Below are 23,813 nucleotides of genomic sequence, written 5' to 3' on the forward strand. Positions count from 1 at the left end.
AAGTGATAGGGGGTCTCATTAAAACAAACAAAACTTTGTCTTTCATCTGCCATTTGAAGCCTCTTTACATCTACCTCCATAATCACAATCTTAATAAGTTTAGTATTGCTATGATGTAAACTCTAGAGAATACCAAGCAATATACACAAAATGTAGGAGGACCTCAGCAGGCCATGCAGCATTGATTCCAGAGAATCTAGTACCAGTTCACTATTTGATCTTATGATAAAGCAGTTATCCCTGCAACCAGTGAAATGGAACTTCACTGCATTTCCTTAAAGACAATTCCAATAATTTTTGGGGGGGTTTTGGAGTCCAAAACTGCACATAATACTCCACCAAACCCAGTAACAATTGGAAACAAACTCCTTTCTACATTCAAATCCTTTTTGTAATAAAGGTTAATATACAATTTTATCTTTTAATCTCTTGCTGCACTTGCATGTTGTCATTCAACAACTTTGGGATATTGAGGGGTACCTCAATACCTCCTTGTACAATTGGATCCTGGATTTCCTCTCTTGTAAACCCCAGTCTGTTTAGATTGCCAAAAACATCTCCTCCACACAGGGATATGTACTTCATCCCCTGCTCTACTCGCTTTACATCTTTGACTGTTTGGCTAAATACAACTCCAACACCATATACAAGTTTGCTAGTGACAACACCGTTGTGGGTTTTACCAAAAATGTTGATGAATCAACATAAAGGAGGGAGATTGAAAACTTGGCTGAGTGGTGTAATAACAACATCCTCTCACTTAATGTTAGCTAGACTGAGGAACTGATAGATTTCCCGAGATGGAAACCAGAGGTCCATTGGTGTATCAGAGGTGGAGAGGGTCAGTAACTTTAAATTCCCGTGTGTCACTATATTTATATGATGGCTCCTGGACAGGTCCTCTGAGATATTTGCGAAGAAAGCACAACAGCACCTCTACTTCCTCAGGAATCTGCAAAGATTTAGCATGTCATTAAAAACCTTGGTGGACCTCTGCAGATGTCTGGTGGAAAGTGTGCTGACTGGCTGTAGTACGGCCTGGTATGGGAACACCGATACCTTTAAGCAGAAAATCCTACAAAAGGTAATGGATTCAGCCCAGTACATCACAGGTAAAACCCTCCCAACCATTGAGCACATCTACATGAAACATTGCCGTAGAAAAGCAGCATCCATCATCAAAGATCCGCACCACCCAGACTTTTTTTTCTCACTGCTGCCATCAGGTTCAAGAACAGTTACTACCCCTCAACCACCAGGCTCCTGAACAAAAGGAGATAACTACACTCATCTATTATATATTATTTATTTTTATTCTACTTCGAAACACGTGCTCTCAACTTGTTAGTTCCAATCTAATGTGTGCATCCTTATTTTCCTAAATCCACCTTGCAGGTTTGTAATTGTGTACAATATTGATTTAACTTGATGTGTGTGTGAGGGGGAGGGAGTGTGGTCTGGGTGAGTGACGAGTGTGTTAACCAATAGAAATATCTCCCCTTGCACAAGATCTTCAATCCATGGTACATCCCCTTGTCAAGCGACCAGGAAGCAACAACCATATAGAACTTCGAATGTCACATGACCCCAGCTGACTACTTAGTGACATATCATTTTTGGCTATGTTACTAATTGTTACTAACTGTTGATGTCAACTTTCCATTTTCACTACTTCTTCCTCCCAACCATTGAGCACATCTACATGAAACATTGCCCTAAGAAAACAGCATTCATTATCAAAGATCCTTACCATCCAGGCCATGCTCTCTTCTTGCTTCCCCCTTCAGGTAGAAGCCTCAGGACTTGCACCACCAGGTTCGAGAACGGTTACTACCCCTCAACCATCAGGCTCTTGAGCTAAAGGGGGCAACTAAACATTTAAGGACTCTTTTATCTTGTTATTTCTTGTATATGTTATTGGAGCTTGTTATTTATTGCTATTTATTTATATCTGCATTGCACAATTTGTTGTCCATTGATCCCGTTTACAGTGACAGTTCTATAGATTTGCTAAGTATACCCGCAGAAAAAGAATCTCAAGATTGTATGCGGTGACATGTATGTACTCTGATAATACATTTTACTTTGAACTTTGTCTCACTGTTTAACAAATACTCTTGATAAAATGGAGTAGATAAACTTGCATTTCTTCTGCATTATACTTCATCTGCCTTGTTCTTACATACTGACTTGGCTTATCAAGAACTCTTTGAAGCCTCATTTCATCCTTCCCCATAACCCTAATTTTAAATAGTAGATGTATATGACTAGCAAATTTGGAAACATTATATCCCATATGATCCCACTAGAATCAAAGAATAAAGAATGCTAATGTTTTGTTGTATTGTAAAAAAAAATTGAGTAGATGAACAGGTAAGTATCTCACGATAACTGATAAAGAAATTGTACTTTACAATCTTTGCCTCATCTTCCTACTATGTATATTTTCTCATTAACTGCACTCACTTTAAAGTAGTATTTTGTGTAAGTTATATCAACCAGGGCTTTGTCTAATACAGCTGTTTGCATTATGTTATTCATGAAATCATTGTGTTTCAGATTGGTGATATAGCCATGGTGCTTCGTGACTACAGTAACCATAGGCAGCTGTTTTTGCAAGTTGCAAAGCTATTTGTAATAGGAATAAAGCCTACCTTGTTTTTAAATTGTGATTTTGGTATTAAAGGTTCCTGGTTAGATTATAGACATGTGATGCATTTGAAACACTTGCATGCAAAAGCCATGCATAATTTTTGTTGAACTGTTAGAATTAAGAAAAGAACATGTCATTACTTCAATTTCCTAATGTTACTTGGATATAGTTGGTCTATAACAGTTTACAAAGCACGTCTGGGCAGTGACTTCTTTGTGTAACTGGGTACAAATTGAAAAGTTTGATTTCTTTACACTTTTCTTTGGTTTTGATTTAAGTAATGAGGCTTTTGGAAATGTTAACAGCTCACAGCATGACTTACCTTCCCCTTGATTTTTCAGTAGCACCTCTTCCTCCAGAGAGTTTCAGCACATTAAAAGCAGAGTGTATTGATGTAATATGTTGCCAAATATGAAATTCATACAAACCATTTGAGTCATAGTTCATGCTTAGGCTGGCAATTTTTTGCTTGTCTTTTTATTTGCTCCTGGATGGTAAGTGTTTTTGAACCTCAATTCCTGCAACCTTATATCATCTATTGTTGAACATCATTTTAATTGTAAAAATACTCCAACCAAGTAGCATCAGTGGTGATTGAAACTCAATTTAAGTATAGTTGCTGACCTTCCATTATAATTTTCTGGTTGGCAACAGGCCTGTATTACTCTATCACTACTGATGCAAGTAATTCAACAGAAAAAAATACTTCTTACCTCTTCTGCTTTGGCTTTCATTATTTGCCTTTTGTGTTTTTGCAGACCTTCATTGTCTCAAACTTGTTTTGCCCCTTTGATCTGGTCTTCCATGTGGTAGTCTTAATGAAGGTGGAAGTGAATAGAGAAATCTTTGTCATCATGTCGGCTGTGACTACATTGATGAATTTACTCTCGAGCAGTCTAAATCCACTTTTGTCACTTCGTGTGTGTTGTCCAGTTTAACAGTCAGTGAGGTACAGACCTAAACTCATTGACCCTGTCCTTGTCTTTTTGTGGCTTTATAATTCCTATCAAATTTAAGGCCTTGCTCCCCGGCCATCTCAAGAGGTTGATCCCAAAGCCCCCGATGCTCTACTGAATGCCAATGCCTCTTTCTTTTAAATATTTGCTTATTTTCCAAACCAACTCAAAAAGATTTTTTTTTTAAACTTAAAACATAAGTAGTGTGCTTCTGGCCCTCAGCTAAGGACCTTTGGTCCCCCTGAGTTGAATACTGCAGCAGAGTCATGAAAGCCAGATGAACTGAATTTGAAGATGGTTTCCTGGCAGTCTTCAGTGGTGCCATCAGCCAGATAAAGTCAATATTCTGCATACATCCACTTGGACTTCACAGTCCAACTTGGGATATACCATCTAGCAAAAATTAGTAGAATCTAGAGGATTAAGCAGCTTTTAAAAACTTAACTTAAGGCAACTAAAAAAAAAGCAAAATGGAGAAAGAGAAAAAGATTAAATATGAAGGAAAGCTAGCCAAAAGTATAAAATAGGACACCAAAAGCTTTTTCTCTGATATAGAAAGGATAAAAGAGGCAAGAGTGGATGGCAAACTACTGGAAAATGGCACACGAGAGGTAGTAATAGAGTACAAAGAGCTGGTGGACAAACTCATAAGTACTTTTCTTCAGTCTTTACTGTGGAAGACACCAGCAATATGCCAGGAATTCGAGAGTGTCAGGGGGCAGAAGTGAGTGTAGTCACTATTACTAAGAAGATGCTTGGGAAGCAGAAAAGGTCAGAAGGAAAGTAAGTCAACTGGACCGGATGAACTAAACCCCAGGTTCTGAAAGAGGTAACGAAGAGCATTAGTAGTGATCTTTTAAGAATCCCTGGATTCTGGAGTGGTGCTGGAGGACTGGAAGATTACAAATGTCACTCCATTCTTTAAGAAGAGTGCGAGGGAGGTAAAAGACAGGAAATCATAGACCAGGTTGTCTGACTTCTTTGGTTGGTAAGATGTTGGAGTCCATGATAAACAATGCGGTTTGAAGATACTTGAAGGCTCATGATAAATTAGACCTAAATCAGCATGGTTTTCTTGAGGAGAAATCTTGCCTGGCAAATCTGTTGGAATTCTTTGAGGAAATAACCGGTATGATAGACAAAGAAGAGTTAGTGGATTATCAGAAAGCCTTTGGTAAGGTTCTGCACATGAATCTGCTCAACAGGAGCCCACTGTATTTCAGGAAATATACCAGCATGGACAGAGGATTGGCTGACAAGTAGAAGGCAGAGTCAGAACAAAGGGAGCTTTTCCTGTTTGGCTATTTGTGACTGTTGGTGTTCAACAGTTACTGGTGTTGGGTCTGCTACTTTCAAGTTATATGTTAATCATTTGTATGATAGAATTGATGGCTTCTCCACAAAGATAGGTGAAAGGGGCAGATAGTGTCGAGGAACCAGGGAATCTGCAGAAGTACTTCGATAGGTTAGGAGGGCAAAGAAATGAGATATACTTCATGGGGACGTGTATCGTCGCGCACTTTGGCAGAAGGAATTAAAATGTAGACTATTTTTCTAAAAGGGGAGCAAATTCAGAAATTGGAGATGTGGATGGGCTTGTGCAAGATTCCATAAAGTTATCTTGTCAGACTGAGTCTGAAGTAAGGAAGGCAGATGCAATGCTAGCATTCGTTTCAACAGGGCTAGAATATAAAAGCAAGAATGTAACGCTGAGGCTTTTTGGTCAGACCACATTTGGAGTATGTGAGTAGTTTTGGGCTCCATATCTAAAGGAGGATGTGCTGGCATTGGAGAGTTTCCAGAGGAGGTTTACAAGAATGATATTGGGAATGAAAGGGTTAACACGAGAAATGCTTGGCTTTGGTCCTGTACTCACTGGAGTTGTGAAGTATAAACAGAGATCTCACTGAAACCTGCCAAATATTGAAAGGCCTGAATGGAATGGGCATATAGATTCTGGGAGAGTCTAGGACCCTTTCAAAAACTGCCCTTTCAAACAGAGATACAGAATTTCTTTAGCTACAGGCGGTGAACCTGTGAATTTCATTGCTGCAGACCACTGTGGAGGCGAAGTTATTAGGTATATTGAAAGTGAAGGTTGATAGGTTATTGATTAGTAAGGATGTCAAAGTTTACATGGAGAAAGCAGAAGAATACAGCTGAGTGGGGAAATAAATCAGCTATGAAAGAATGGTGGAGCAAATTCAGTAGGCTGAATGGCCTTTTTCTTTTCTCCTGTTTTACGGCCTTGTATTGGTGCAGTTTGGTGAATTATTAAAGAGAGCATTTGCATCCACGTGGCATATTTTATGGCCTTGGTCATCTGCAAAGTGTTTTCGATCTTATGACTAGTTTTGAAATATGTCAATATTTCAATGAGACAAAGTAGTGGTCAGTGTGGGTGCAAAAGTATTGAAACATCCAACGCAGCAGTAACCACATAGGTTTGAAGTTAATCTCATCTTCTAAATAATGCCATGACGTTTTCGTTGTCCCTCTGAGAATAGAGAATGGGCTTCAGTTTCATGTTTTATCACTTGGCTTGATTGACAATCCAGTCCACTCCCACTACTCCCTGAAGAACTCCGGAGTCAGCCTTTGCACTTGATTCAGTGCACTAGTCTAAATGTTGTATACTCCTAGTGAATCACAGTACAAGTACACTATAGCTCAGTCTTCAACAACTTTGTAACTGGGTACTGAAGTGTTGTAAATGTATGAAATTTAGAGCACAGCATGGAAATGAGCTTTGTCCCACCATGACCATGCTAACGTTTTAGCATGTGTTCACTAATCCTCTTGGCCCACATTGGGTCCCTATTCTTCTATGTTTTACCTGTTTAGATATGTCTAAATGCACCATAAAGTAGTAATTCTATGTGATCTTACCACCTCCTCTGGCAGCCCACTCCAGATCTCAACCAATCTGGTTTTTAAAAAATACCTCAGATCTCCATTAAAACTCCTTACTCTCACTTTAAAGCTATGCCCTCTTATTTTTTTTTAATAAATTCATGAATTTGTAGTTATACAGGCAGCCCCCAGGAACAAGTTCTGTTCCTGAGTCCGTCTTCAAGTCAGATTTGTACGTAAGTCAGAACAAGTACAATCCGGTATTTCAGTATTTAGCGTCAGTTAGTCAAATATTTGTCTTAGTATATAGTATGTATTTTACCTTTCTCTGCATATAAAACACTTAAGAAATGTATGTATTCCAATAATTAAACCACTGCATTGCTTAGTACTAATTGTAGCTTTCGTCGGGGCAGGGCTTTTCACATGCTCCATTATTCTAATTTTATCCTTTAAAATTGTTCAGATTGTTGACTGACTGTAACCTAACACTTTTCCAATGACCGATGGTGTTTCACCTCTTTCCAAACGCTTTATTATTTCCACTTTATTTTCAATCGTGATCGCTTCCCGTCAGTAGAACAGAAACACTGCAGGTGGCAGGTCCCCAGCTCCGCCGGCTCCCAAAGTCCGCTGGGTCCTAATGACCACCGCACTGCGACAGGCTAAATGGGACAAGTGGGGGCTGTGCTGGGTTTGGGTATTTGATCCTCCACGATATTCCGCATGGGAATTTAAACTGGAGGTGGCAGTGTTTTTTTTCACAAGGTCGAGTTGCGAGCTCGACATCGACCCGGCACGGGAGCGGTCTGTCGTTGGATCAAACTCGGAAACCTCCGTTCTCCAGCCCGGCACTGATCTCACTGCGCCACCAGCCGACCAGAACGGGGGGGGGGGGGGGGGGGGGGGGTGGGTGGGGGGTGGATGTCAGGGTGAATCTTACGAAGAAGAATTTAAGCCAAATACAAAGTTAAAACACTCAACACAGTGTCAACAGCAACCACTTAAAATGGCGGACGGCGTTCTCCTTCCTTGGTTTGTAAGTACGAGTCGTCGTAAGTCGGACATTCATAACTTGGGGGCTACCTGTACTGCATATAAACAGGCCATTTAACCCAACTTATCCATACCAACCAAGATGCTATCTAAGCTAATTACCTTTGCCTGCATTTGGAGCACATCCTCAACCTACTCATGTCTAAATGTTCTTTGAAACATTGTAATTGTGCCTTTCTCTGGCAGTTCAGTCTATATCATCACCACCCTCTGTGTGCAGAAAAACTTGGTTCCATCTGTCTTTTCCCTTTCACTTTAAATCTGTGCCATCTAGTTTTAGACGCCCCTACCCTGGAAAAAAGACTTTGACTATCTCCCCTATCAATACCGCTCATTATTTAAAAAGCAACAGACCCGGCCGCCCGTGATCTATGCGGAGCACAATGCCAAATTAAACCAATCCCTTTTGTGTACACACCATCCATATCACTCCTTTACTTAAATATTTATCTGCCTATCTACAAGCCTCGTGAAAGCCACTTCCACTATCATCCTTGGCAGCCAACCTACCAGTGTTAAAGCAGCTTGCCCTGCATCCCCCTTCCCCTTTGAAGTCACTATTAAGCTTTGATACCTGCTCATGTTCATTTGTTGCAGGAAAATTCACTAGCTGGGTAGGGGGTGGATGGGGATATTCACTGGGGCAATTTTGAATTTCCTCCACATTAAAGTAAATAGCAATAGGTCAGCCACACTACCCATATGTCCATTTTTGTGAATTCAAATTAAAATGCAGTCTGCATAAATCCAACTTTTTGTGTCTTTGATTCCTACATAGTTGTGTGAAAGTGAGTTTGTGAAGTTTTTAATCCAGTGAAAATTGTAATCCTCGTGTACAAACGCTCAGTGAAGGTAAAAAAATTGCAATATTATTTTGCTGCTCTGTAACATTTAGCTGTGGGGTACATGCAAATTGTGTGGTATTTTATTGATTGCAGTGTGGAGGAGGTGTGTAACATAACAGTATATGGACAATTAATATTTGCAATGGAAATACGGTGGATTCTAGTTAATTGGGCTGTCAGTTAATCAGGGCAGCTACTTATGTGGGACAATTCTGAACAAAATCTAATAGAGGAAATGGCTGGGATTCATTATGGTGCTTAATTGGGACAGGATACTGTTGCTGGACAGCTTCTAACTAACGTCAGACACATGCACTTGTGTGGCTGTTAGACACTACACCCTGCTTAGAGCAAACAGTTTTTAAATAGCGTCAGTTGCGAGTGCTTGTGTTCAAAAAGCAGTATTTTTATATAAAAAACAGGAAGACAATTCAGAATTGTTTTGCTCACCATGCTTTCATATATTCAGGCTTGGATTCAGCTTGGATCCAGGCCTAGAAAAGGCTGGGAATTAGAAATTGCCAAGAATTAGAAGTTTCTTTGAATGGAACATCTTGAATGTTACAATTTTAAAAAATGAAGATTTAGAGGATGCAGCCATTGATTACACTGTATGAAGACAGTTCATTATCTGCACTTGGTGTCTGTGCTAATTTTGTTCATTTAGTCAATCAAAAGAAGGCGAACACTGAATTTTTCTTACTACTAGAAACTAAACCACAGTTCTGTAGTAGTATTGAGTGTTCTAATTTGTTCTATATTTCATTTAAATGCATAATTGGTTACTCAAATGATAATTTGTCTTTTTTTAAATACTGTTAACTATTTGCATGAAACTTCAGCTAATTGGGCCAAAACTACCTATTTTTGTGGCATTTTAGGCAAACGTTTTGCTTTGAATTTAAGGGACCATAGTCTACCATGTATTTTCTTACAAACTGGTCATTCTTTATTTGAATGTAAATAATTCTTTTGCCACTAGAACTTGACTTGCTTTCTGATACATAAAATGAAAATAATGAAATTTATTTGTAGCATAACAGAGAACCAAGTTAAAATGTATCTGTCAGTCATGTAAACTTACACAAATTAAACAGAAAAAAACTTCCTAAATTATGAAAGGGAGAATGTTAGCATTCTTCCTGAAAATTAGTTCCTGAGCTATACCAATCTGACTTGGGAATTGACACTCAGTAACCACTTTATTAGGCCGAGATTCTCTTCTGCACACCACTGTTGTAATGGTGGTTATGAGATACTGTCGCCTTATTGTCAGCTTGAACCTGTCTGCCCATTCTCCTCTCACCCATGTCATTATTCACATAGAATTGGTGCTCAGTAGAATTTTTTGTTTGCACCATTCTGTGTAAACTTAAGAGACTGTTTTGCGTGAAAATCTCAGGATATCAGCAATTTCATCGTCTGGCACCAACAATTATTCACAGTCAAAGTCGCTTAGGTCATATTTCTTCTCCATTCTAGTGTTTGGTCAACTATCTCTGCATGCTTTTATACGAAAGGTACTGCCACGTGACTGGCTGATAAGATATTTGCATTATTGAACAGGTGTACCTGATGATGTGGTCCTGAGTACATATGCCTAGAAATTAAATTGAAAATCTGTTTTTAACCTTCTATCTTCCGGATGCTTTGTTCATTTTGGAGAATTAAAGGGAAACCTGGAAGACATTGTTCTGGGACTGGCCATAATTGGTAATCGTGGTCAGTTGTTACCAGCATTTGTGATCATATCCAGCTGTATCCTTCTTGACGAATTAGAATTTCAAATCTATTTTCATTCCTAAAACAGACTCTTTTCCTTCTTTGCTGTTTAATGACTTTTGATCAGATAATTCAATATTAACTTGTAATTTGGTTCATCAGGAATTTTAACTTGTGAGTGACCTTGTGTTGAAAATGGTTTAGGTTAATTTTTTGTGGAAAATATCTAGGTAAATTTCTCACAAGCCAAATGAAGTTTGGGTGCAAGTGATCAAACATTTAAAGAATATCAGAATTAAGAAATAATTTGGAATATTTTAACCTCTAAAGTAATTGCAAAGCAGTACATTACAGAAAGAGGCTGTTGACAGTACTGTAGATAGGTTCAAGGGGGAAGTTGATGAGTTTCTGTACAGAGAAAAGATTAATAGGAAGAGGAATTTGATATATACTTTAAAAAAGTTTGTCATTAAAATTTAGACAATTTTAGTATAGAATTGTCTATCCTTGAAGTACACATGAGACCTTGGCAGGATAGTATAGCAATTAGCGTAATGCTGTTACTACACCAGTAACCAGGGTCGTATTCTGCCAGTGTCTGTAAGGATTTTGTGTGTGTTCTCCCCATGGCTTAGTTTCTTCTCGGTGCTTCGGTTTCTTCCCACATTTCACTGATGTGTGGTTTAGTAGGTTAATTGATCACGCGTGTGTAATTTGGTGGCACTTTCTTGTTGGGACAAAAGGGCCTGTTCTGTGCTTATCTCTACATTTAAAAAAAATAAAAATTGTACCATTGTCAAGAAATCAGGGCCCTCTTCAGTTCAAATGATACTAAGTTTACAAACAATTTCTAAGTGAATAGATATTAATCTTATGTTCTTTAAAATCCCAAGGAATTTTTGTATACACGAGAGCAGATGGGATCACCTTGGTATTTACTTGTTATTCGGAGTAGAGCTCGTTGATCTTAACCTTTTATGCCACAACTTAGTTCGACTTCAGTTTCTCTTATTCAGGTCTCTAAAATAGAATCCAAACTTATAATTTTTTGCTTGGAATCAAATAAATTTCACCAACTGCTAAGTTATTCCAGCAAATAATGAGATATCTTTTCAAGGGATGAGGAAACATTACTTTGTGAGTGCCTGCCTTGCCACTGTAGCAATAATAAATAGTTTTATGTAAATTTGATCAGATGAAGCTTGTTTCCATTGTAATCCTGTTGTAAAACAAATAATGAAATCGGATTTTTCTTCACATAGATAAATTTGACCAATTTTGGGCCATCAATCGAAAACTTATGGAATATCCTGCAGAGGAAGGAGGGTTCCGCTATGTTCCTTTTCGGATATATCAGGTGATAATCTTCTTCACGTGAAATTAAATTTTTTGTTGTTCCTATGGTTTGAAATAGCATTGCTTTGACCTTTGGGTACTTAAATGCGGTTTTGAAAATTGTCTGGTTTTAAAATGCTAAACCAATAGTGAGAAAAGAGGTACTGTTCTTTTCACCTCAAAAGTAGATTATTTTTAACAGGCCTTTAAGATGCAATTTTCATCTGGTGAATGTCGTTGCTTCAATAACTTTTTCCCATCTGGTTTAACAATTCAAACCCATTGCTCCATTATATCCGTGCAATCTCAAGTATGTTTTGGGATGAATGGAATCCTATGTTTAATGAGATGACAAGGGTTTTTAGCTGCTGGTTGTACCCTCTTCAGTCTGTGAATTCAGTTATGTTGAACATCAGGAAGTAAAACTACTGTAATTAAGAGTATGCTGGGCCACCAAATTGACAAATTTTTATCTTTAGTGATGAAAGAAAGGCTTGCAGGTGTTTTGCATATGCTCTATTGTTGTGTCCAAATAGCTCAGTTATTCTTTTCATGATTGTAAATTGCTGATCTTCTAATTCAGATTTTTGGCTCGGCGTTCACAGTACTCACAAAATAGTGCCATAGTTTGAAAGACTTAAAAAGTGCTGCACAACATTAAGTGTTATTTCTTCACTGCGTGTGTACTGTTTTAGTATGTGCAAAGAAAGAAGTGGATGTCGTGTATGATATGATGTTATTTTGAACCTGCATGAGAAATTTGGATTGAATCATTTGGAGGTATGAGGTAGGATTTGGTAATCGGTTTTATTCTCTTGAATGCATTAGATAAAATAAAGCCCTCAAGATCGCGGCTTCATTTGGAAGTATTTAGCAGTAAAGTGATGTTTCATTATTCTGTAGGGTAATTATTCTCCAGTAAAACTCCAGTAATTGTGTGTGTTGCTCCAATAATCTGGTATCCAGTTGTTTGTGTAGGATTCGTGTGTCTATTTTCTGTTCGTATTTTATTTTGAGTTACAGTATTTTTTGTCACGTGGGTAGGGGGTGTAGTAGAAATTAATATGTATAGTCATGTATTCATTCTTCGTGTCATTAGTTTAGTTAGAGATAGAGCCTGAGCAGCATTTGTGTGTATCTTGTTGATTGCTAACTGCTTATTTCACTTAAGTTGTTAATGTCGTTAATTTCACTATCGCTACGCTAGTTTCGCTAATATCGCTAGTGTTGATGGCTCGTCTTTCAAGATTTTGTAATAAAGGATCGAATGTGCTTTTTTTTAACTTGGAACTCAGTTATTTGGAAGTGCGTCACACAGCGTCGAGTCCCTCACTTGGTCTCTCCGTGCTTTTGGTTTGTTCTTCAAGTGACCACTTCAGTTTGGAGATCCTGATTAACCTGCATCTAGATCAATCATTAGTCCTGGGTCTATGGCTGGGTTGAGGTTGGAAACACTGGAGCATGGATGTGATTTCAGGTGGAGCTGTGGTCCAGAATGCTTGCATGTTTCAGCTCACTTTGACAACTGAAACTAGCTGGATTCTATATCATGCCCTCTCTAAAGTCACTGGTTTAACTGAGAAATTTAGAGTGGAAAATCTGTACAACCAAAGTCTTCAGGGTCCTGAATTATTGGAATTTTACTGATTACAGTCTTGAATCATTGCTTTCTGCTAACATCACCGATTTAAAATATGTACAGTTTTTACTGGAGTATGTTAAAATGAGTTGGTGATTATAGCAATATACTATAACTGGGTTATCATATTGAATCAAGTGAGAGTTTGAGGATAAGTTATTTTTCCTCCAAAGTAAATGTTTTACTAAAACGGTTAGCACAGCACTGTTACAGCCTGAGAGCTCAATTCTAGCGCAGTCCTTAAGAAATTTGTACGTTCTCTCCCTGAGCATGTGAGTTTCTTCTGTGTTCTCCAGTTTCCCCCCACAGTAACTGAGTAATAATTAGTGTATTTAAATGAAATACAGAACAAATTAGAAGACTACAAATACCTTTATAGGACTGTAAAACTGTACAAGTTCCAAATTATTGTCAAAGGAGGAATTCTTTCAGTGTAGCAGCCATGCTCTTTTGATTGACTGTAAATGAACAAGATCAGCTCAGACACCTGGTGCAGATAATAGAGGTCCTTCAAACAGTATTATTGGCGATTGCGTCCTCCAAATCTTCGTTTTCATTATAACATTAAAGATGATTGTCGATACCTTCAAATTCCTCGTAATTCCTAACTTGCTGAGCTAGCGAAATCATTTCATTTTTACTTCCAGCCATTTCTGGCATTTCCAAGTTTGAAGGCTTGAAACAGTGGTGAGCGAAGCACTTCCAATTTGTCTTGCTGCTTAATTTTTGTCAACTATCAGTGACAGAAATCACTCTTTTTTAACACAAACATGCAACTGATGCTATCTAAAAACTGTTCTTTCTAATTACAGTGTAGTGTCTAATGGCCGCAGAAGTACACACAACTGATGCTAGTTAGAAACTGTTCAGCAGTAATCTCTCCCAATTAAGTGTCATAGTACTGTATCTCAATAGCTGGTAATCCCAGCTATTTTCTCAATTAGTTTTTTCTCTTTGAATTGTCCCAAATAAACAACTGCCTCAATTAACTGATGACCCAATTAATACAGTTCCTAGCTAAACTTAGCTTATTGTTCCCTGCTGTATATATACTGTATACACTTAGTATTATTTTAAAATAATTTTAAGCAGGGTTTCCTCAGTTAATGGTAAGGTTCCATTGCATAAAAAAAGTTAGGAACCCTAAAGAAAACTCATGTTTAAACCTGGTCCCTTAATATCACCTCCCTGAACAAGAAGGCACAGCATTGAAGACATTTATCAGGAGTGTTGTGTACTTGTAGTATAGTGATGATACTTGTAGTATCATCAGGGGTCCCACCCATCCATCCAGCTTCCTCTTTGACTTCTACCATCAGGCAAGAGACTCCAATGCACAGAAGCAAGAAAAGTCAGGATGAGAAACAGTTTCCTCCCCTAGGCCATCGGCTTCTGAACCCCCTGCCACATTGTATTCAAAACGTCACTCTTTAATCTGTTCCAGTATAATTTTTAATGTTAATGCACTTAAGTTTTTCGTGGATTTTTCTGTAAATTTTATCCTTGCATTCATAAATTATTGTGTGTTATGTTTACTACAGTGTTTTACACTCTGGTTTGGAGAAACATCTCATTTCTATATACATTATTTGACTATATGCATGGATATTGTTAAATGACAGTATACTTGACTTGAAAATGTTCTTAATAATAAATGTTCTTATTAATGTTCTTATTATTAGTGTTACATAATAGTATTCTGATACGTATACTCTGGGCCAGAGGAACTGGAGAGGGAATGTAAAGTTTGAAAGTGGTGTCCCATAGGGATCTGGTTAAGGAATGCTGTTATTAATTCTATGCATACTCAGAATCTGGTGATATTGCACAAGTTTTAAGTTACTGAGCAATTGGGTTTAGTTCATAATGTGTAGGACTGCATCAAAATAAAAGAACAAATCAGACGTGGGGTTGATAAAAAAAGGCAAATTAACAAAAAAAATCAGCTAGTTTTGATAGTACTGACAATGCAAAATTATTAAAAGTTTTAAAAATCTATATGGTTATTAATGCCCTTCAAGGGGAAGAAATCTCACTACATGTGATTCCAGATACCTCCCTTGTGATTGGCTCCTAAACGCCCTCTTAAATAGCTTAGTAAGCCAATCAGTTGTACCAATATTATGTTTAAATAGAGAAAGAATAAAACTGGACAGACCACTCAGGTGTCATCCAAGCTCCCAGCCAGGTTCCGCACATCTCTCCACAGCAGTGGAAATGTATAGGTCTTGTGGAAACAATCTGCCTTCATGTCAAGGACATGCTCTGTCACATGCATGTGTGAGACAAACTGCTAAATAAAATTGTCTCAGGAGTCTTGGGCTACACTACGTTGTACTATTTTATATGACTGTGTTTACTGCTGTCTCTTATGTGCTATATGTGCATTGTACTATTTTTGATTGTTGGTATTGTGTTTTGCACCTTGACTTCGGAGGAACACTGTTACGTTTGGCTGTATTCATGTATGGCCGAATGATAAACCTGAATTTGTATCTGCCAAGAGAAGAAAAAACCGAAACTTACAGTTTTAGCATCCAGCAGCAGTTTTTATGAACGGTACATGTGGGTTGTGCCTCGCCCACTTCCACTGAAGAAGTGTGCTGGCTGACATATAACATGTTTTGGGATGACTTGGGCTTCAAAATGAGTGGGCCCACAGGTTCTTGAGGTGCAGCGCTAGATGTTCATCTTGGAAGAGAAGTGATGTGCTGTCCTACAGGAGAAAAAAATCTCATCCTCCTTTGTTTCACTTCTGAAATAAGTGATGCTACCTAGACTTCATTTCACCCATTCATTCTTGCTGCAGATTACAAAGAGCGCTGGTCATGAAATCCATGACTAAGCATGTTATTTCTCCTGTGCTGTGTCTGATAAAGTGGTGGAGTACATTGTTTAATCTTTTTAAGTCCATAGAGTTTTCCCAAATTCACTGCTTGTTGAACCTTGATGGACTATTGATGAACAAAAATGGCTCTTAATATTTACCAAAGCTCTGTGCAAAAACAAATGAACAGAAATAAGACATTTAGCTAACAAACCAAGTGGTGGGAAATGAAATTAGTGTTTTTAATTTTATTTAGAGATACAGCACAGTAATAGGCCTTTTCAACCCAATAAGCCCGTGCTGCTCGATTATCCCCATGTGACCAATTTATCTACTAACCCGGATGTCTTTGCAACGTGGGAGGAAACTGGAGCATCTGGAGGAAATCCAGGGCCTTTTCAGATTGCAGTAGAGAGACCATGTTACTTTGGGCCTGGAGTCAGTACTACAAATACTTTCTGAAATTGTTTAACTAACTGATTTTTGCATTCATCAATTGCCACTGTGGGTTTTTATATTTTTGTCTGGGTCATTAATCCAGGCCTCCCTAAGTAGCCTAGTAATTAAGCTCAGGGTTATTAAATATGTGAAGCACTCTGTAGCAATGTATCTGCTGCAATTTCCAGTTGTTTTAAACTTTAGCCCTCCCCATGCTTGTATAGAATGAGTAGCTATTATGATTTGGAGGGAAAAGCAATTTTGTATCACAAGAATCTGATGTTTTTTAACCATATCTCTTCAATCTTTCTGTCCAGTTATTCAGTTTTGATATGAAATAAACCTCAGTGTGTGTTTTTTTTTCCCCCTGCTAACTAGTAGGTCGTAAATAGTTAATAGGAATGGTACTGAAGAGTCTGATCCTGAGTAAAAACTTTGTGGCTGACAGTACTTAACATAGAACTGGGAGGCATCTGTAATGATGGGTGTAACAAACTTCATGACTTGCTGGTGCTGTTAAACCTGAATCTGAAGTTGCCCTTGCGATTTAACTAAATTGAATAAACACAGTGAATTTTCTTCTCTGGATGTTAATAAACTAGGTGGGATATGGCAGTAACTTGATAACTTCATGGTTACCATTATTTCCTGATTTATTTATAACTTGATTAAACGTTATGGCCCGCCATGATGGGATTTAAACTCATCACTAAGTCAGTACTCAGGGTTCCAGATGTTCATTAATCACTGCTACCTTACCAAATGTGCAATGCAAAGATTTATTACTGCTCTTGTGTCCTGTACTACCATTTCTAAAGCTCAAAATATTAGTGGATTCTTATTTATTTGCTCTCAAAATTCCACAGAAAAATTTTGAACCTCTGCTTTGGATGCAATTGCAGCCAGACCTTATTTCGTATTGAAGTATCCTGCTGACAAGAAGGCATTTTACCCCAAATAAATAAACTGAGGATGTTTATGCCATAAATAGCCTGCCTTTTGCTTTCATTGTATGCCTGGTGAAAACCTGTGAATAGTGCAAATCATCTTCAAAACTAGGGGTGCTAATCCAGCTGTCCATTGTAACATGGTTTCAGTCTGTGGCACATACCTACAACACAGATAGATCCATGCATTCTTGTTCATCCTTCAACATCGCTCTAATGTATTTGTTTCCTTCAATACAGGTAGTCATCATGGTGTCACAGGTAGACAGGGTTGTAAAGAAAGATTTTTGCATGTTGGCCTTCATAACTCAATGTATTGAATACAAACGATGGGATGTAATGTTCAAATTGTGTAAGATGTTGGTGAGGCTTAATTTGGAGTATTGTGTGAAGTTTTGTCCACTGACCTACAGGAAAGTTGTAAATAAGATTGAAAGAGTGCCGAGAAAATTTACAAGGATGTTGCTGGGACTTAAAGGGAAAAGTTAGATGTTTAGGACTTTAGAACAAAGGTTAAGACTTTGTTCATTGGAATGTAGAAGATTGAGAGGAGATTTGATAGAGTTCTACAACGTCATGAGGGGTATTGATGGGGTAAATGTAAGCAGACTTTTTCCACTGAGATTGGGTGGGACTACAACTAAAGGCCATGGGTTAAGGGTGAAAGATGAAATATGTAAGGGGAACATGAGGGGGAATTTCTTCACTCAGAGGCTGGTGAGTGTGTGGAACAAGCTGCCAGCTCATGTGGTGGATGTGGGGTCAATTTGAACATTTAAGAACAACCTGGATAGGTACTTGGGAGGGGTATGGAGGGCTATGGTCCAGGTCCAGGTGCAGGTTGATGGGACGAGGCAGCTTAATGGTTCTTGGTGCTGCTGAAGGACCTGTTTCTGAACTGTAATGTTCTATGACTCTACGATAATACAAAATAGAACTGCCTCCTACTTTATATTGATGAGCTTGATAAGTATCAGCACATTCAGCTAAGCTTTTAGCATTTTCCTTGAGTCTTTATATTTTCCTTACTGATAATCAAGTTCAAGCTTTAGTGTTAGCGGTAAACAGAAGAATATCAAAACTTACTGAGCCCCAGTCTTATTATGGTGAGCCAACAATTGACTCGTGGATTTCTGCAACATCTTTATTCCCTTTTTGATCACTGTTATTAGATCAAAAGACTCTTCAGTCAGTGAGTATGTTCTGTTTACCTCATGGAACAGACAATTTTTCTTTACTTTTTTTAGATATTGCTAATTATTTAATATCACATCCATAATAAAATATATATTCATTATCTGTACTTCATCTCAAAATAATTGGTGTCTATGACTATATTAAAATGTTTATAAAAGCCTTGAGAAGTTCACTAAATTGAAGCTCAAGGTAAGAACATTTAATAATTGTGTGGGTACAGTGGAGTAATGGTCAAGTTATTTTCCCAGCAGACAGAATTCCAGACAACTAATATTGAGATAGGAATTCCTATTCCAATGTGGTGGATGTGAAATTTAATTTTTAATAATTAAATTCTAGAATTAAGCTCATCCCAGATGAACAGTGACATTAGAAATCCTTAAGAGGAGGAAAAGAAGCTCATCAGTGTGATTGGTTCCTAGCTCCTCCCTTTAAGGCAATTAGGAATAGACAATAAATAGCTGCCCTTTGAACAATTTTAACATCCCATGAATGAATAATAAAAATGATCAAATAAATACAGCAAAAATAAGATTGAAAAGTGCATTTTTCAGATAAGGCTAATTGTGTATCCGATATAGGTTCTGTATTGAATTTAAATAAGGGACTTTTTTTTAAAAAAAAAGGAGGGGGGCAGCATTTTAATTTCTACTTGGCAAACAAACAATTTCTCAATGTGTCCAGGGTAACTCAAACAAGTGTATTTCTGTTGATGATTAAAGAAGTTGTGCAGTTGAAAGTGAGTGTTGTCTTGTCAGAAAGGAAGAGGCATCAAAGAAAATCAGTCAAATATTAATGACAGAAATTTTGTTTGTGGCATCATTACTGAGTGGTAATGGGAGCAAGAAATCAAGAAAATCTGAGCAGGAGTAGACCACTCCGCTCCCCTGTTCTGTAAGCCTGTTTCACTATTCAATATGGTTGTGGCTATTTTGCTGTCCTCAACTCTTCATCTGTACCATTGTCCCAATACCCTTAATTCTTCACTCTTTCAAACAAGGTAACCTCCATCACCAAAGATCCCACCATCCAGGCCCTGCCATTTTTTTCACAGCTATTATTGGGCAGGAGTCACAGAGCTTGAAGTCCCACACCTTCAAGTACAACTATTTCCTATCCATCATTTGGTTCTTGAATAAATCAGCAAAACTCTAATCACCACTACAGCTTAGTAATGCTATGTCCATTCTGATCACTTCACACAAAAATTGACTTTTGTTCCAATTGTGCTCTTTTCCTTGTAAATATTATATATAATTATGTTTAATTTGTTTTTTTCTTGACGCTAAGTTGATATGTGATATGATGCTATGTGCCTATATTGCTGCTGCTATTAGGTTTTTCTTTGCACCTGCGTATGCATGTACATATGACTGGACAAACTATATTGGTAAGACCTGTAAAGCTGACTTGAATAAGTACACAGTGTAATCAACAGTAAATGTTCAGCTTCCAATGTTATAATGGAAGGAAGGTCATTTTTTAAAGATGGTTAGGCCTTGGGTATTGTTTGAAAAAATTGGCAATGATGTCCTCCTAGAGCTGCATGGTTGTCAACAATCACAGTCATCAATTTCCCTGTAAGGTAAAACACCAGTTATTGTAATGCTTTCCTTTTTAATGAACTATATTAGAACTATGTGTAACCCTTACCCAACAGGCTGGTATATGTCTAGGGGAAAAAGGAGATCCAGCCACTCTCCAACCCACCTCCCGTACACGCAGGTGCTGTGAGAATCAAGTTAATGCCTCGCACCCGCCAACAGTATCAAACGCACAACAAATACCGTTATGAAATACACTTTAAAGAGTTTACTAAAATTAAAAAAATAGTAGGCAATACAATATATGGAAAAAAACAGGCGCCAACTTATCAAAGTTCAGTCTGTTTAGTGCACCCGTTGGAGCTCAATCAACAAACCAATCGACCCATCCGGCCGTCGCACCTGGGACCACCCCGGTGGTCTTACGAGCAGTCCAGCACACGTCCACCTTTCTCAGCGTCTTCCTCAGCCTCTCCAAAAAAACCCGCGAAAACCCCTCCCCCAAGTTCCCAGCATCACAAGACACAATGACATTCCCCATTGATTAACAAATGAATACAATTACCATATCAGCCATTCTAAAGTGGAACAAAGGCGAGAGAAACACTTATCCGACAAAGAAACATTCCTACTTGTAACAAACCAAAGAGGCCATTTTGAGTAACATACCCAGGACATTGTACATATGCAACCTAACTACATTCCTTGCAGATGTGTCTGTTTTCCAAATAGACCAGAAATTACTCTGGCATTCCTACAGTACATCACTATTCTGAATTTTTAATGTTTCTAGGAATTGACGATATATCTTTATTTAGAGGTTAGAGATACAGTGTGGAGCAGGCTCTACCAGCCCATTGAGCCACACTGCCAAGAAAGCAATCTATGCTAATTGTTCACAATGACCAATTGACCTACTAACCAATACGTTTTTGGACTCTGGAAAGAAACCCACATGGTCACGGGAAGAACGTACAAATTCTTTACAGATGGTGCTGGAATTAAACTTTGAACTCTGATGCTCTGATCTGAAATAGCATCACCCTCCATTTCATGTTTCATCTACATGCTGGACTAAGAGTCTCTTAAATGTCCTTAACATATCTGCCTCTACCGCCACCCTAACAGTGCATTCCATACACTTACTCCTCTGTGTAAAAAGCCTACCTCTAATATTCCACCCCCCCCCCCCATACTTTCCTCGCAAGGATGCTCTTCGGTTCAGATATTACCACCCCATGGAAAAGGCTCTATTGATGCCTCTTAACATCTCGTACACCTATCAAGTCACCACTCATCCTCCTCACTCCAAAAAGAAAAGCCCTAGATTGCTCAATCTTTCCTCATAAAGACATGTTTACTAATACAAACAGACCCTGGTAACCTCATCTGCACTTCCTCGAATGCTTCCACATCTCCTTATAATGAGGCAACGAGAACTGTGTTCTCTTGAATGTGTTCTAATCAGAGCTGCGATATTACCTTGTGGCTCTTGAACTTGATCCCCTGACTAATAAACCCCAGCATACCATGCACCACCTTAACCACACCCTATTGATTCGACAACAACTTTGAGGGATCTAAGAAATTGTACTCCAAGCCCCTCTGTTTCCCACACTAAGAATACTGATATTAACCATGGAAGAAAGAAGTTGAAGGTAGAATACAAAGTGTATCACTCCACACTTATTCAAATGCAGAGAACAAAAGAAGCCCTTTTACATTGTGTTTGACTTGGTCATCAGAGATGGGCTCTTTCAGATCCTCTCTCCAAGGTAGGCTGCCCGCCAAGACTGCAGAGCATTAATGATTATTTCCCCAACATGAAGGAGACTGTGCAGTACAACGGCAGCTCTTCAGAGTCCTTTGATATAAGCAGCGGTGTCAAGCAAGTCTGTATTCTCACCCCTACATTCTTGAGGGTATTCTTTGGTCTTCTTTGTACAGAAACAGGCGTGATCTATTTCCACACTAGATTCAATAGCATGCTTTTTAACCTTGCATGGCTAAGAGCCAAAAGCATAGTGTGTGAGGCTCTGATGAGAGATACGTTGTTTGCTGGTGATACAGCAGTCACAACCCACACTCTGAAGCACCCTCAGAGCTTGATGAATCGCTTCCCCCAGGCCTGCAAGGAATTTAGTCTGGCTATCAGCCTGAAAAAGACTTATGTCCTGGGCAAGACATGGAGGCACCACCAGTCATTACCATTGATAACTACAAACTTGGTGTTGTTCATCACATCTCATGCCAGGCTCCCTTGTGTGTACACCTTGCTCAGGCAGTGCAGTCTGTGCTGGCTGGGCCATGTCTGCCATGTGCTGGATGGTGGCAATCCAAGAGGCATCCTCTATGGTGAGCCACCTTCAGGCAAGAATTGGCCTACTGTGCTACTAGAATGTATGCAAGTGGGACATGAAGGTGGTGAACATCAATACTGAGTCCTGGGAGCAACCTGCAGCCGACCGCACCAGATGGAGAAGCACCATGAAACAACACATTAAGTCTGGCGAAGAAAAATTTCTCAAAGTAGCAGAAGACAAATGGGCCCAGAGAAAGGAACACTGCAGCTCCAGCAGAGCTAAGATGAGTTATAGATGTGACCTTTGAAACAGGGACTGCCACTCACATTGGTATAATCAGCACAGACAGCTCTGCATCAACAGCCTACACAGCTGGGACACAATATCTGTGGTTGACCTCGACCAATTGAGGTCAACGACCACTACTTGTACTTATGAAAGATTAGATTTTAAGTTTTTTTTTTCACTTCTTTCTAAAATAATTCTCTCCAGCTGCATCTCTAATCATTATGGAAATACGCAGAGACAGACTATCAGCTGTATAGGATTAAAAATGTGCTCAGTTAACAGCACAAGGTGCATGAGTTTTTATAGGCCTGTCCAAAGAAAATTGTATATTCCTTCAGACACCGATAATGCCTTTGGTATATTAGAATTCAGCTTCAGAAATAATCTTGTAATTAGACAACTTTTTCAGAATGATGCTACTTGTTCATTCATCCTACCGAAGTATTTACATAAATGTAAGTTTACTAATGATTCAAATTACAAACTGCAGCAAGTATTAACTTCTATTAGCAACTTATTACTCAACAATCAGTCAGACTTCCAATAATATCAAAACCTGTAAGTCAGCATTTTTCTGCAGATGCATTCCTTCTGTGGTAATTTTACATTTTTATGGTTATCTTTATTTTTATTCAAAGAGGGAACAAATTGAGATAAATGTGAAATTAGACCATAAGACAGGAGCAAAATAAGGCCTCTTGTCACGTCAAGTCAAGTCTACTCCACCATTCCATCATGGATGATTTATTATCCCTCTGACCCCATTCTCCTACCTTCACCCAGTAGCCTTTGATGCCCTTACTAATTAAGAACCTATCAACCTCCGATTTTTATATACTTAATGACTCATCCTCCACAGCCGTCTGAGGCAAAAAATTCCATGGATTCACCATTCTCTGGGTAATTCCTCGTCACCTATGCTTTGAAGGGGTATCCTTCTATGGCTGTGTCATCTGGTCCTAGACTCCACTGCTGTAGGAAACATTCTCTCCTTGTCCACTCTAAGCCTTTCATTATTCAGTAGATACAGCGAGTACAGGCCAAGAATCGTTAAACTCTTCTCATTTGATAACCCATTCATTCCTGGGATCATTCTTGTGAACAATTTCTGGACTCTCTCCAATGCCAGTACACCTTTTCTTAAATAAGAACCCTAACACTATTCACAATGCTCCAAATGTGGTCTGGCCAATGCATTAGAAAGCCTGAG

The 23,813-nt window shown here is 38.6% G+C and overlaps 1 protein-coding gene across 3 annotated transcripts in view; it reads left to right on the forward strand.

Moving 5' to 3' along the window:
• atg5 (ATG5 autophagy related 5 homolog (S. cerevisiae)) overlaps positions 1-23,813 on the forward strand; it is a 158,876-nt gene that overhangs the window by 95,712 nt on the left and 39,351 nt on the right. For all 3 annotated transcript variants that reach the window (XM_059983020.1, XM_059983019.1, XM_059983021.1), the window contains one exon: positions 11,348-11,442. In XM_059983020.1, coding sequence (XP_059839003.1) covers positions 11,348-11,442 — 95 coding nt within the window. The remainder of the gene's footprint in view (positions 1-11,347; positions 11,443-23,813) is intronic.

Source organism: Hypanus sabinus, chromosome 10 (genome assembly GCF_030144855.1).
Source record: "Hypanus sabinus isolate sHypSab1 chromosome 10, sHypSab1.hap1, whole genome shotgun sequence".
Taxonomy (NCBI): domain Eukaryota; kingdom Metazoa; phylum Chordata; class Chondrichthyes; order Myliobatiformes; family Dasyatidae; genus Hypanus; species Hypanus sabinus.